The 16,383-nt window shown below is 35.7% G+C and overlaps 1 protein-coding gene across 1 annotated transcript in view; it reads left to right on the top strand.

Annotated features, from left to right (window-relative positions):
- The window catches only part of LOC133326150 (protein charybde-like), a 64,992-nt gene that overhangs the window by 15,210 nt on the left and 33,399 nt on the right, over window positions 1-16,383 (top strand). The window contains exon 2 of the mRNA XM_061534829.1: window positions 8,812-9,329. Coding sequence (XP_061390813.1) covers window positions 8,812-9,329 — 518 coding nt within the window. The remainder of the gene's footprint in view (window positions 1-8,811; window positions 9,330-16,383) is intronic.

Raw genomic sequence — 16,383 nt, 5'->3', positions numbered from 1 at the left:
AACTGGAGAATTATCGAGTGAAAAGGAGAGAGGAGAAAATAAAAACAAGAAAACGCGAGCATGAGTAAATCGAGATGTACAGGAATCAGAATGAAGTCCGGAAATTTTACCAACGAGTAAAACACCAAAACCAATAAGAGATGACAGTATATGTAGAATGGATACCACCTAGCCAAGAAGAGGTCAAAGTAGAACAATATAGCAGCGGGTGCCGATGGATTGCCAGCCGAACTATTCAAGACTGGAGGTTAGATGCTGGTAAGGAGCAGGGATGGTCCATGTGACGAATTTTTAGTTTTTCGACTGTCAAAAAGGTCGAAACGTCATATACCTGTATAAAATGTAATAAATGTTGTTAACGTCATTTATTTGAATATTATTACAATATACTGTTATTTTCAAGAATATATATATATTATTTTTAAATATATCTGACTATTCCTTACTAGAACTGATAAAAAATTTTAAACTTTTTGGGGAAGAAAATTTTGAAATTTGATATGAATTTGAGTAAAGCCTATGTAATTTCGAAATTGATTAATGGAAATAGCTATTTTGTCAAAAACCTAATGGTTTTTGGTGGGTTTCCGACGTTTTTGACGTATTTCGGAAATGTATGTCATTTACGTCACTATTTCTGACGAACCATCTCTGGTAAGTAGCATGCACCAGCTGATTAGTACAATTTGGCTAGAGGAATACATGCCCAATGATTGGAAGCTGAGCATCAATCGAATATAAAGTGCTATCCAGCGTGAGCGATTGAAGCCAATGGTCAATGAAATTTTTGGATCATACCAATGCGACTTCACACCTGGAAAATCCACCATAGACTAGATTTTCACACTGCGAAAAATTCTGGAAAAGACCCACCAAAATACATCGACATATTCCACCTACTCGTCGAATACAAAGCCACATTCGACAGCCCAATACGCTCGGATGTGTTCGGCATATATATTTTTTTTAATTAATACGGCTATGCAGGATAACTATAAGTGTCACAAGGTCAGCAGTAAATGTCGGAAAGTACCTCTCGGAGCCTTTCAGACAAGGTGACAGTTTGTAGTTTGACTAGTTTAACATCCTGCTGGAAAGGGTCATACAAGAGGCAAATGACATTTTTTACACCAAAGAAATGACATTTTGTACACCAAACAGCATATGTTACTCGCCTCCGCCGACGACATCGACATAATGGCTCGAATATTGTGAGCGGCAACAGCCACCTTTGAACGAATTGAGAAATAACCTGCCAAAGTGGGACTGGCAGTAAATGACGAAAAGACCAAGCTGATGGTATCAACGCGCAAGACGTCCAGTAGACCCGGACCAACAAGTGTCACTCTACAATACGCTGATATTGCCCGTGCTGTTGTATGTTGTATCTGAAGCATGAACACTTGCGCAAGCAGATGAGGGAGCTCTTGGAGCGTTTGAGAGGAAAATTCTCCGGAAGGTCTATGAGCCGATCAGCGTCGAAAGTGAATATCCTCGTCGAATGAACCGTGAGCTATACCATCTATTCTCGGACATCGACGTAGTCAGCCGTATCGAGCTGCAGCGACTACGTTGGGTAGGCCATGTTGTGAGAATGGATGAAGATGCCCCAGCTCAAAAGGCATATAGAAGCGATCCAAGTGATGGGGAAGGCCTCGAATACGATGGAAAGGTCAAGAAGAAGACAACATCTCCAAAAATGGTCTTTCAAATTGGATGAGCCAGCTAAGTACTTGCCCCTATATCGATCATTTTGTATCGCAACCGGATCCCATTTCCCAGCAAAAGTATAAAATGTTAGTATAAGTACCTCCACAGTCGCTCGACCCTATCATTATCGCATAATGTCCTTCTTCGCCTATATACACAATGATATTTAGGCAGACAGGACTAAGGACTCCCACAATGAGGTAGATATCGTTATGCCTGTTACAAATATTGACTTGATGTGGACGAAAAATCCAAAACTATTTAGAAAGGCGGCATCACTCATTAACTATTCCTAAAAAAATGTTTGCAAACATTTATTTGACAAACTGTATACACACATATGTCTGTGTGTATACATGGGAATACAACGTCATATGTACTATATGCATTTAATTAATTAACAAACCGTTTTTGTTGTATAATCAAAATGAACATACAATATCGCAATATTTTCTCTAATATATTGAAGTTGAAAAATCTGCAAATGTTGTTTTGGGCTCGAAAACCAAACAAAAAAAAAACATTTTTATGAAATAAACATAATTTGATCTAACGAACAAAAACAACAACAGCAACAGAAAAAATAAACATATTTGGTTTCTAATAGTACTTCATTTGAATAATAACCAAAAACTCATTATGCAGTTATTAAAAATGTTATTCAAATAATCAAACTAACAAAGGCCTCATTGTTTGCAAAACTAAATGTCGGTGTAAAAAAAAATGTGAATTAAATTAAATGTTTGCATAGAATGTGTCATTATAAATGTTATGCAAATAACACTTTGTTTTTCTATGTTCGCGAGTAATTGTTAAATAATACGTGTAAGAATAAAAAAAAACTAACAAGAACAACAATTAAGCAAAATAAATGTAAATGTTTAAATATTTAATAAATAATTATCGAAATTTAATATAATAGATATTAGTAAACTATATTGGAGATTTAGAACTTAACTCACGACCATTTAAGCATTTAATGTGTTCTCCGAGAATTTTTCTTTTTTGGGGGGTGAGATATTCAGAATTCGTCATAGATAACGTTTTTGAGTTATAGCGTTATGGTTTTTTTATACCCTTAACCCCGCTGTGGTACAGAGTTTTATTTCTTTGTGCATATGTTTGTAACAAGCCAAAGGAAACGACCCGTGGTTCCTTTTGAGAATATGCACAGAATCACGTTCTGAGTCAATATGTCCGTACGTCCATGTATTTTTGTGAGCAAAGTACAGGTCGCATTTATGCTCCGATTTGGATTAAATTTGGCACAGTTCATTTATTTGGCCCAAAGACGAACCCTATTGAAATTGGATACAATCGGTTCAGATTATTATATTCAGATATTATCTAAATAGTGCACCAAACTCCCAATATTTGTCCGATTGAGACAAAATTTTGCACAGCGCCCTGAATTAGGGTCATACTTATGTACGACAAGTTTTGTAAAAATCGGTTCAGATTTAGATATAGCTTCCATATATATTTTCGACAGATTTTATCTAAATGGTGCACCAAACTCCCAATTTTTGTCCGATTGAGACAACATTTGGCATAACCTATGGAATTGAGACTGGGATATAGTGTGTTAAGTTTCACTGAAATCGGATCAGATATAAATAAAGCTCCCATAGAAATATAGCTTCGTCCGATTTTATGTATATGGTGCACCAAACTCCCAATTTTTGCCCGATTGAGACAACATTTGGCTCCCATATATATTTTCGTCCAATTTAATGCAAATGGTGGCGTTACATGAAGTATTGCAGAAAGTTTTAGATTGAAACTTGTTAAAATCGGTTCAGTTTTAGATATTTCAGCCTTTCATATATATATATATATATATATTGCACATAACAGCAACGTTATGTGCATTCGTCGCAAAGTGACGACACATAGCAGTGTCGCTGGTAACGTAAGTACTTCGATTTGTTACAGAAGACATTTGGTTATGAAAGGGTTTTTGTAAAGAAGCTGTAAATAGCTTCTGGGGAGAATACCCCAAAAAACAAGTAAAAAAATGCCAGTCGGTGTTGCCAACAGATATGTATTTGTGGAGGAGGTCTTCGGAGTTATAAACAGGTTTTATTATTCGTTTTATATAAAGCATATGTTTAATTAAAAATGTTTTGGATTTTATAATATATATTAACCCTTTTTGTAGGATGCACCAATGTTGATATGTAGCTTAAGCTATTACAAATAAAATGTTGTGCCAATATATTTTTTGGAAATTAGTACTAAAAAAATACTGAAACTATATCATAGACTAATGAAAATATAGACGACGAAATGCTCTCACCAGTCCTCTCTGAATTGAGACTGCTGAATGCGCTACTCAATTTTAAATCGTGATTTATTTAAATGTTTGAACCTTTTAATTTGGAATGCCACAAAATATAGTTAGTTTTAAGAAAATACTATATCCTCAAATAAAAACATTAAAGAAAAATAGACAATTTTCCCCAAAAAACGTCTTTAAAAATTTTTGATTTTTTTATTTTGAGTTACCTGAATGCGCATTTTTTGAGTATTTCGTCGTCTATATCTTCATTACTCTATGACTATATTACACCGAAACGTTTGGAAGCAGAACTCTGAAATTTGGTATACGGCTTTGCCAATGATAGGCGAAGGGGGAAGGATGAACAAATTTTGGAAATTAGTACTTAAGGTACTAAGTATGATATTACAATAGAACAGGTACGGGTATATATCTGAAACATGTTATTTAACTTAAGTTATTAAAAATAGAACGATGGGCAAAAATATTTTTTGGAAATTAGTACTAAAATGTACTAAAAAGTTATGAAAAAGTATAATTCTGAAATTCGGCATGTAGCTTTGTCTATTATAAACAAAAAGTTGGTAAATTGTACTTAAAGGTACCAACAAGTACTAAATATTGGGTACGGTGGAAGGGATAAAGGTAGGAACCTTTTATTAAATACTTATCTGGAACTATGACTATAATCATTTATACATAAATATTTTCCAGAAATAATTTCTAAAAGTACAACACATTGTATACGGCGGTACGGGTGGAGATAGAATTTGGTACAGGTCTTTTTATATGAAAAACAATGTTTTCGCAGTTTGGTTTGACATTAGTACTTTCGGTTCTAAATATTGTATACGACAGAATGGGTAGAGATAAAGTGCTGACATGTTGTATGTATAACAACTATAACAAATTATATATAATGCGTATAGTTTACATCGGAAAAGGTAGAGAACACACAACATTAAAAATACTAAATTACTGCAATCTTCCCTATAAAGGCAGACCTCTTTATAATAAATAGTGTACTGTACAAAATGTTATATTACAAATTCGTACTATAATGATACACATGTACTAAAACGTACTACATTAGTATAAAATTGCCGAAAGGAACAAAAAATTAAAAAAAAAACATGCATTGGAGAAAGTCGTGCACTTTTAGAAAATATAAAAATAAAATAAGAAGAAAAATATGCTTTGAAACAGGATATTATGGAGTGGTGAGAAATGTTGAATTTTAATACTGTTGAATTTGAGAAATAAGTAAATTGTTCTCCATTTAATATGTTCGAAAGAAATGCGGACTATGATCTCTTTAAAAAATAATGTGTAGGATCTGAGCTATCATTATTCGACGTTTTCTGATTTATACTGAATCCAAAAGTATCGAGATTATTAAATAACTTTTAAAAGTGAGATGGATCATTGTTAGAACATGCTTAGAAATACATAAATCTATATTACGTTATATTGTGTCGCTAAATCAATGTTTATTTATTTTAATTTTGGAAAGATCCGCTAACGACGTAGCGGGCATATGCAGGTAATGTATATACCGAATATATAGTTATACATTTTGAACAAAAAATTCAAAATGTTCTTGTATTTTTTTCAGAGACATTTCCCAGTACTTTTTTTCGACTAAGCGCATTAAAGTAACATGAAACTTAATTTTAGGTATATTATGTCAAAGAATAAAATAGTCTACGTCAAATTCCACTGCATGTCCCAAAACAAACTATATATTTATATTCAATAGTGTTTAAGAAATTTACTCTATAAAATAATTATATAAAATAATAACAGCTTTGTTGCTGACTTCAGTTAATTTTATACTGTAAATTTCTTAAAAACTATTGAATATAGGAGGTGGAGGATATAGAAATGGGTTAAATTTTTGAGTATAAGGATTAGTTACACAAAATACCAAATTTAGGGGAATTAAATAAAATACCAAAATGTTGGTGGTACCATACCTACGACTATGGTCTGAGCAAGCAATTTAAAAACAAGGCCACCCAGAAACATGGGAGCTACCCAATAAAGACAACCGATATTGAGAATTTTTAGTGGGGAGATTTATAACTCATTAAGAACACAAAGTGCCACATTACAGCTCAAAAACTCCAAAATACTGAAATGTTAAAGATAACTTCATATGGAGTCTTCCCGAAAAAATTGACCGATATTGAAAATTTTTAAATGAAAATTATGGCAGCTACCCCGAAAAATGGACCAATATTGATTATTTTTGGTAGAAATATTTTCTATTGTAATTTTTCACATACAAATGGACTAAAAAATAATGTCCTGTATCGGAGTGTTACGTAGGGTATATACTTCCGGTTTTCCCATAACGCCTTAATATTAAGAACAACTCCGTTTTATGATTAGTCGCACACTTTCCTGCTTGCCCAAGAGCAAAATAAAGCTAAATTTGCTATGAACAAAATGTTGCCACTTTGCATTTTATCTTTTTCTTTTCGGGTGGACATCAAATTGTGCTTTATCTTCAGGGGAGACGTGTGCTTAAACAGCTGATTATCAACCACTCAAGAGAATGAGCTTTTTCGTGCACATTAAAAAATGTGATTTGCTCTCTCGACAAGGAAAGCAGCTGATTATTACTTTGGTGGAGAACAAAACAATAACAAATAACGCACAGATGTTTGGCGAACAGATGTTTTTTTGTTCGTAGCAGAGAGCCCCAGCCCCACACCCTAGGACAAGGTATCGAAAGAACAACTGTTTCTGAGTGACTACTCTGACTGAGTACGAAATCATATTGCTGGCTGAAACATGCGCTCGCTCTATTGCAAGTGATGACATGCGCATGCAGAGATGACGGCTCTGGAAACGACTGACACAACCGATGCACTCCGTCGATGTGTTGAAACCTCAACAAGGAAATGTATAAAAACCCAGCATAGCAACCGGCCGGAATAGTAGCTTTGTAGCACTGCTGGCAAAACGAGGTTAGCAGCAAAAGCAGCGGAGGGCAAAACCGAACCATCAGTCAGTCAGTAAAACGAAATAGGGCTCAAATTTGTTTTTCGCCTTGACGAAATTAACTCGAAATTGAAAAATTAGTTTCGTTGCGTATTTAAGAAGAAGAAACTAAGGAGAAGCGAAATTTTAGATAACCTTTGTTATGATATTCTGAAAAAGGAAAGCAAAGAAATAAACATTTTTGTGTGTAAATTGCCGTTATTGAGTGTTGTTCGGCCGACGCGTTTGATTGACATTTGGTGTGAAAATTCGTTCGTTATGTTTTTTGTTTGTTTGATTTGATTATTTGTTGTAATATTTGTGTACTCGTATGTTGTTGGGTTTTTCTATGTTTGCTGACTGTCCTCTGCCATGTTTGTGTCAAACATCCATCCGTCATACCTCTCTGAAGAATTAATGCCATAAGTTGACAAACGACCTTAAGAGATCAAGAACCCATGGTTGGATTCATTTATGCATCTGCAGCATTGTTTCGGTTAATAAACGTAAAAATAACAACAACAAAAGCCAGCCACAGAAATTGCAACACCTTTCGAAAGCTCTCCATTGACCGCTCGCCATCTAAAAACTAAGCACCAGCACCACCAGTAAGCGAACAGCAAAGGCTGGTTGGCTGGCTCTACTGCGAAACAATAGTTAAATTGACTGCAGTTCGGAGTCGACGACTGCTGCCCTTAGCAACAAACTACAGAAACAAAAAAAAATAGAATTAAATTTGCCATCATTCACACTGACACACTCACGCCGTGACAAAACAGTATCTTTCTTCTGCTTCTGCACTGTGAACGAGCGAACGAAACGAATGTTAAACGAAACAAAAAACAAATCCAAAGCTTATAAAGAAGTTCTGTGAAAATATTCAACCAGCGAACCAACAAACTTTTTCCCCAGTGTGTGTGCGTGCGTGTGTGTGTATGCGAACGTGCGTTTTTCTTGAACTGATTTACAGCAACTTTAATTTGCAGTCTTGAGAAAGAAGAAAAGCCTAGCCGTTTTGTTGTTGTTGGCGAAAGGCAAGAAACTGGAAACTGGATTTTCACGCGTGACTGCCTGCAGTTAAAACGAACAAAACTACTATCATCTACTGGTTAACATACATACAAGAAGAAGAAGAAGAAAAACCAGAAGAGGGAAAAAAATCATTTGCTGGAAACCAATTTTCTTTTTTCCCATCCGAAAATAAAGACAAGAATTGTCAAATGATTTTTGCACATTACAACGAAAACTAAAAAAAACACAAAAGTACAAAGAGGCCAACACAAGAATACCACAATTACTGTGGAGGCACCCATATATCCCCCCAAAAACACACAGGCAGGCTCTCGCCCTCTCACAATCACAGTGCATAGCTCTCACACCTACCTACTCAGTAAATGAGTGAGGGTGTTTGAGTGAACGAGTGGTATCTCATCGGTTCTTTTGTTTATTTCGTATATGAGATACTCCATAAACGAACTCTTTTATTCCTGACATTTGTTGGTGGTGTAGGACATCAAACTGACATGCCAAGCAAAGAATAGCAGCTTCATTTCAACGAATCGAAAGAAAAACCGGCAACACATTGGAAAGTCAAGCCGCGAAGAAAAAGCGCGCATCCACCTTTTGAATTTACCCCGCAGAAAGACGCAGTGGATAATTACAATTGTGATAGAAATCCTCAAGAAAATAATTGTTTAACAAAATTTACAAGATCGCCTTGTAATACTACAACTAAAATAACAAAAAACAACTCACGGTTTCATTTGAACTCCCTCCCATTTATTTTTTTGGGCACTTTGCTGCTGCATCTTTGACACTTCGTAACATTGCAGGCTCCCCTCCTTTTTTGTAATAAACGCCGCCAACACGTTACCACCAAGTCCCTCAACCGAAACTGCTGTAGAAGCAACCGCAATCGATGATCAATGTTTTTATAGCACCAGCCCCAAAAGTGACGCTTTCATTACACATTCCCGCCGCCAACGACGACGACGGCATCATTCCATCCATCATTATCAATATTATTCGGCAACAGCAGCAACATCACCGGCTTCCTTGTCATCGCCGTCACCGCAACAATCGCCACAATCCTCGCCAACACCATCATCTGCAGCGCCACCACAACCGCCTGTCCATTTAGCGTCGTCCATTAACGGCAACGGTGAAAGTGACGCAGCTGCGGCAGCCACAGCATCGCATCTATCCACATCAGCCCCACCATCATCGCGCAACGTTCTAATCGGTTTGGATAATTTATTTTCATCGCTTCTCATGAAAATGGAAGTTCTTTCAGTGCAGAATCACATTCAAAAGCAATTTGGCGTAATCGGTTCAACGAAAGTTAAGAAAGGTAAGTTGGTTTCGTTTTTTTTTTCTTTTTTAATTTTTATTTCAGAGAATGTCAAGTGAAGTTCTATTTTTAATTTTAAAAATATTACTATAATTGAAACAAGTCGTTTGTTGTTAATTACGACCTACACAACTAAAATGTGAGGGTATTATAGCTATGTATGGCCACAGTCATGAACCAATCTTCACGAAATGTAGCATGTAGGTTCGGTTCGGGCCAAAGAAGAAACCTATACGTAATGTTCCGTTAATATTTAGGGGATCAAATGGACCAACAATTATATTTTTGTCCTATTTTCTGGTCGCTCTAGAGGCTACAATAATGACAAGAACACCACGACATTTTACATTATGAAGGGAAGCTGGCCAGGGAAGAAGCATGCCTGTTTTTTTTTATTAAGATCTATCGATATTTAGCGGTTCAAAAAGACCAAGACTTTTGTGTGAAAAATGAAAATAATTTGCATTCCATTGTGTATATTTTTACTCCTGAAGGCAATAGACCGGAGAAAATTACATTATATACCTTCAAATTGATACCAATTATATTGTTTTTATACTCGGTTATAGGTGTTACAGAAAAATATTCACAGGAGATACGTATTCTGATATTGTTCAGTGTTATCATTACCACACTAGGGGGCGGATATGTAGCACTGCTGTAATTGTTGAATGTGGTTCCGGTTATGGCGCAGGACTACACCTATAATTTTCGACTATTACGGATGAAATGAACTGAAAACTTTATATTTGCAGGGTTTTCTAGTCGCTCTAGACGCCACAACTATCTACCGAATTTAACAAATTTTCCATCGGGAAGGCGATCTGACTAACTACTTCGAATAGCTGCCTTGATATAGCAGATCGAATCAACCAAAACGTTTTTGTGTAAAATAACAAAATTTGAATCTTATGGAGTAAATTTTTACTCCGGGAAACATGACTCGAAAAAGATGCCACGGTAGGAAAGAGGAACTGCTGACCTCATATATGCCAAAGGTGCAAATATCGCGACATATTGCTCACGCTCGGAATATAGAACGTAGAAAGTAATAGTTCAATGGTAGTTGTGTAGCGTCGGCCTTGTCCGACTATACTGCTTCGCTCACTGGTTTTATTTTGATCATATAATTAAAATCACTTTCGAGTACATATGCTAAAAATGATACAGCAAAAACATATCTCATCTACCCCAAGTTTCTTTGGATCAAATCAATATCTGACAATTTGAAGTTCATTTACACATGGCTTTCCATCCGCCTGTCTGGATGGTGCGTACGGATAATAAGTGTCGAAGGTGCTAAACGAACCAAACAAAATAGTAAAATTTTTGCCCGTCGCAATATTTTTACCAATCCTACTGAGTTATGATACCTTCCCTGAGGCACGGAATTAGAACCTTAAATCCCCTATTAATTGAACTTTTTTTTATTGTCCTTTTATAAATTTGAAAAGTTCCACCACTTTTTGAGTACGATAATAGAACATTCTAGTATTGACTTTCAACCAAATTGACTACATTTTTATACCCTCCACCATAGTATGGAGGGTATATTAAAGTTTTTTTTCGTTTGTAACTTATCGAAATAATCATTTTCGACCCTATGAAGTATTTATGTTATTTATCAAGGTAAAATTCTAAACCGATCCAGTCATGTCCGTCCGTCTGTTATACCCACGCTATCTTCTGCAGGAATTGAGATAGGGTGTTGAAATTTTGCATAGGGTTGTCTCTTGTTTGCAGTCAGGTCAAGTTCGAAGATGGGCTATATCAATCCGCATATTGGGATAGTCCCAATATAACAGTACTCCCAAATTTTCGGTATTTTGGGATTTTAGATTGGGTACCCAATCTCCACACTAAAAATTATCATTATCGGTATATAGCGTATTTCATCATAGTGTGGGGGATATTCTGACCTCGAAATTGTCATTTTATATCCTGCCATAAGTATTATATTCTATGTAAATTTAGCCATTTCAGTCCGTTTGTACTTCTGTCGTTATCGTACCACCTTCGGAGGGCAAAACTGAAATGTCAGTTTCGAAAATTAGCTAAATCGGTCCACACTTAGACATGATTCATACCAATTTTCGTATTTTAAACGTTAAACTTGATGTTGGTCGATATACAAAACCAAAAGGTTCAGCCACTTTTTATTACATTGGAGCTTTTAGCCACGTGAGATTGGAACTTTCATGTCCATTTTTTAATTTTAAATTTTTTAATCATGAGAAATCCATTATTTTTTCCAAAAATGTAAATATTTTATTAATAATAATGCTTTGCCATTTTACTTTACCTCATTTGTTGCTTTTCCAACAACCACCGCCACAACCGTCATTCATTGTCTCTTCCTCTCCCTCACTTGGTGGTTGTCTGCTTTTCAACCAATTTTTGTCTACTATTACACTTGTTTACAAACGCAGTTTAGTTTTGTATTCCATTGTTGGTGTCATAAAATTCGCATATGTACAAAATGACAAAAGTCGCTATTGCAAACATACATTTACTGTGAAAAAAATGCATTTTTGGGGGGGGGGCGGTCCCCCAGGGCCGCCCCCCTGCCTACGACCCTGCATCCTAACAATTGCATGTCTACGTTCCCTCTTTCTCCGTCTGCGTAACATAGGGAAAATTTATGGAAAACGATTTAAAGCAAAATTGATACACGCTATTCGGTTCGCCGCGTTGTTAAAACTATAATCATTTGTGGGGGCTATATCTAAATCTGAACCGATTTTCATGAAAATTAACGTACATCTTTCTAGACTTAATTCAGTACGCTATGCCAAATTTTGTGCAAATTGAAGGATATATATAGGGATCTTGGTGCACCATTTACATAAAATCGGACGAAAATATATATGAGAGCTATATCTAAATCTCAACCGATTTTCAGGAAACTTGACACACATCATTCTAGACCTAATTCATTACGCTGTGCCAAATTTCGTGCAAATCGAAGGATATATAGGGACGTTGGTGCATCATTTACATAAAATCGGACGAACATATATATGGGAGCTATATCGAAATCTCGGACAAAAATATATATGGGAGCTATATCCAAATCTGAACCGATTTTCAGGAAACTTGACACACATCATTCTAGACCTAATTCATTACGCTGTACCAAATTTCGTGCAAATCAAAAGATATATGGGTCCGTTTACATTAAATCGGACGAAAATATATATGGGAGCTATGTCTAAATCTAAACCGATTTTTTCAATAGGGTTCGTCCTTAGGCCAAATAAGTGACCTATGCCAAAATTTATCTAATTCGGATTATAAATGCGACTTGTACTTTGTTTACAATTTAACATCAACAGACGGACGGATGGACGGACATGCATAAATCGACTCAGAAAGTTATTGCGTATTGTCAAAAGGAACCATGTGTGTATCTCGTTTCCTTTTGCTTGTTACAAACATATGCACAAAGACATAATACCCTGTACCACAGAGTGGTGAAGGGTATAAAAATCAAAACGACAAATAGTTTTTGTGTAATTAAAGTTGTATGAATTGCATTCATAAAATGCAGAAATCTGGACATTGGCAACACTTTGTGAACACTATTCATATAATATATGATTATTTTTGAGCAAAATTTCTGAACGATATTGATACAATATTTGAAAGTTCGATAACGTTAATATCAGAATATGTAGACCTCTGTAAATTTGTAGGTATAACTCCCACATCGGAGTACAAAAGCAAAAAATTTTACAAATTGCAGAAATTGAATTCAAAATATTTTTATTGAAATAGAAATTAAACAACATTTCTAACAATATTAACTTTAAATTTAATAAAATTAAAAAATTGCATACGTAATGGAAAAAGAGAATAACCTGAAAGTGCCGACCTTATGCCATAATTTATTTAAAGAAAATTTTTACGATTTCATGCAAAGTCTTTAAAATCCCTTTTAAATCATACAATTTATTTAATTTTTTTTTTCGAAAATTTTTAGGAATATTTTTATTTATGAACAAAAATATCATTTAAATACATTTTATGGATGCATGTAAATTTTGTCCTAAAAATTTTATATCAGATTGCCAATCAAAACATGTTTACATACCATGGGCAATGTATTTAACAAATCAGAAAAGAAAAGAAAAAACAGACTGTCTCCTTGCTAAAGGAAAAAGGTCAATGTATGGCTTTCTTTAACTAAATTCTTAGCTTTTCTCCTCCCCTTCCATCTCTCCGCAATTGCATAGAAGAATTCTCTGTTTAAAATTCTGACTTGAGATTTGCATATTTTGTTGTTATTGACGTCGTCTTCGTTGTCCTCACCACAACCGCCCCTAATGTATCCCTAATTGATGCTCTGTTTTATTATAGTTCTTGTTATTGCTTTTGCTGTTGTTGTGCAAATCCTCAAACAATTCATTTTCTTTCATTTGGATTTTTCTTTTCTTCTTGGGGTTTTTTTTTTTTTTTTTTTTTTGAAAAGGTCATAAATTTACATGTCATCTGAATTGAAATGAACAACATTTGAAGATTTGTAAGTTTTCAGTTCTATTCTTTATAGAGGAATGTTTGTCTGTTGGTAGTTCTGTGTGAATTTATATGTTTATACGAGAGTTATTTGTTATTTTGTTGTTGCTGTAGTCTTGTTTTATTCGGAACACAGAACTGAAAAAAATAACAAATTCTACTTGATTTGAAAAGGTCGGACAGCTCAAATTCATCGTGTTACACACTTGAGCCGCAAATGACAAACACTAAAGCGACGGCGACTTGTAAAACCAATAACACCAGGCAGAAGTAGTAGCGACAACGGCCAGACCAGACCACCAGCCATCAATTTATTCACAAATGGCTGGCCATTGGTCGGGAAAATTGGTTAGTTTGGGTAAATGCTATGAACAAAAAAGCAAAACACACAAACGAATGTTACTTTTTTTGTGTAATTTACGACGATTTCCAAATTACAATCTGTGTGGTTGTTACATTTATACGTACATATGTTTGTACACACGTAATATTGTTTGAAGTCATTTACTTGAATATTAGGGTGTAGCGAACTTCTTAGCATTTTAAATCAGGATGAAAAAAAAATACTTCTTTACATTCAAATTTGTTTTACGAAAACAATTTTTGCTTGGTGATATCGAAACCAGTAAGTCGTACGGGGCCGAATATATGATAGCCTACACAACTATCACGAAAACATAACTTTCTGTGGTTCTATATTCTGATTCTGAAGCGTGTCGGTCTTGTGCGCATCGCCTCCAATTTGAAATACCATGTTTCGAGGCCTTGCCCTTCTGCGTGAACCATCAGTAGGCTCATTCATTCGCACAACATAGCCTAGCCACCGCAGTCGCTGCAGCTCAATAGACTGACTATGTCGATGTCCGCTCGTGGTTCATTCGTTCTTCGACGTCCGTAGATCTTTCGAAGAATTTTTTCTCAAACAACCCAAGAGCTGCTTCATCTGCATGCGCAAGTACCCATGCTTCAGTGTGAGTTTGGTCTTGTTTCTAAACTGCTTACTTAGACCATAGTAACATCTGTTGGCCAACACTATCCTCCTCCGAATTTCAAAACTGATGTCATTAGTTTTATTTATGGCGGTTCCAAGTTATATACAATCTTTAACTACCTCGAAGCTGTAGTTCTCATGTTCCACAGATGGTCCGAGTCGACTGGACGTCTTACTCTTTGATACCATCAGCTTGGTCTTCTCGACATTTACTGCCAGACCCACTTTGACAGACTCCTCAATTTGTTCAAAGGTGGCTATTACCGCTCGCAATGTTCAACCCATTATATCGATGTCATCGGCGTAGGCGAGTAACATGTATTATTTGGTGTACAGCGTTCCATTTCTGTTCACCTTTGTGTCTCGTATGACCTTTTCCAGCAGGATGTTAAAAAGATCACACGACAAAATGTCATCTTGTCTGAATTTTCGATGGGTGTTGATAAGTCTTTTCCGGCCAGAGGTGGAAGCGAGTCGACTGTGAATCATCATTTTTTGAGTGAGCGGGTCGCTGCCGGCGAAAGCATTTCAGAATAGTGGCGCGCCGATTCAATTAAAATTTTAATTGAATTAACTGATTTTTAGCTTTGCGTTTTCGATACTATTTTCCCGTACTGAAAGAATATACTAGTTTTTAAAATTTTTTTATATATAAAAGAAAATTTGTTATCCCAGTAAAAAATAGTAGATTCTTGTAGTACGGGAAAAGTTTGTATTCATATGTCGAAGTTGAGCCGCGAGTCGGGTAAATTGTCGGCGCGCCGCCGCCGATAGTCTAATATATGATGCGCCGCCGCCGAATAAATCGTTCCGCTTCGTTGCTATTCTGACCTGATCTTGGTTAGGTGGTATGCACTCTATACCGTAATTTCTTATTGGTTCTGGGGTATCTTCTTCACCGATGCAAAACATACCCTAATAAAGAACATAGGAGCTACCCCGAAATTTGGTTCAGTATTAATCATTCGCTATACATTAGAAACCCAAAATTCTTAATTACAGCCAATTCGGATTAATATTATGCCCATTAACTCCAAAATACCGAGGGGCTACTCCGAAGCATGGAAAATTTCGAAAATTGGAGGAGCTATACCAAAACGTGGACCGTTATACCCCATTTGGAATATCAAGCATCATAGAAGTAATAACAATGTCTGTGCAAAATTTCAGTGCTCTATCTAAATTATTGCGATCTCTATGATCGCAGACGGACGTGACTAAATCAACATATTCTTATCAAGAATATGTATACTTTATGGGATCGTTAAATCGCTTCTCGTTATGATCGTTATTTGGAGGTGTTGCAAACGAAATGGCTATATTAAAATACACTCCACCTTTATGGTGGGGGAGGGGGGGTATACAAAATATATTGTTTACAATTTTTATAAATTTGCCGATCCACCCCAATATGCAATAAATTCAAACCTTCATAAGTCATTTCAATTACATCTTTTCATTCCAATTCATTTAATATTTATGCAAATTTATCCATACGGATCGGACCGCAACGAACCCCAAACACATAATAATAGCAGCAGCAGCAGC

The sequence above is a fragment of the Musca vetustissima genome, unplaced genomic scaffold, assembly GCF_032173495.1.
Source record: "Musca vetustissima isolate MV318-11 ecotype Yass unplaced genomic scaffold, APGP_CSIRO_Mvet_v1 utg36595, whole genome shotgun sequence".
NCBI classification, from domain to species: Eukaryota; Metazoa; Arthropoda; class Insecta; order Diptera; family Muscidae; genus Musca; species Musca vetustissima.
Note: the sequence above shows the minus strand (reverse complement) of the source record. Positions and strands in the feature narration are given on the sequence as shown.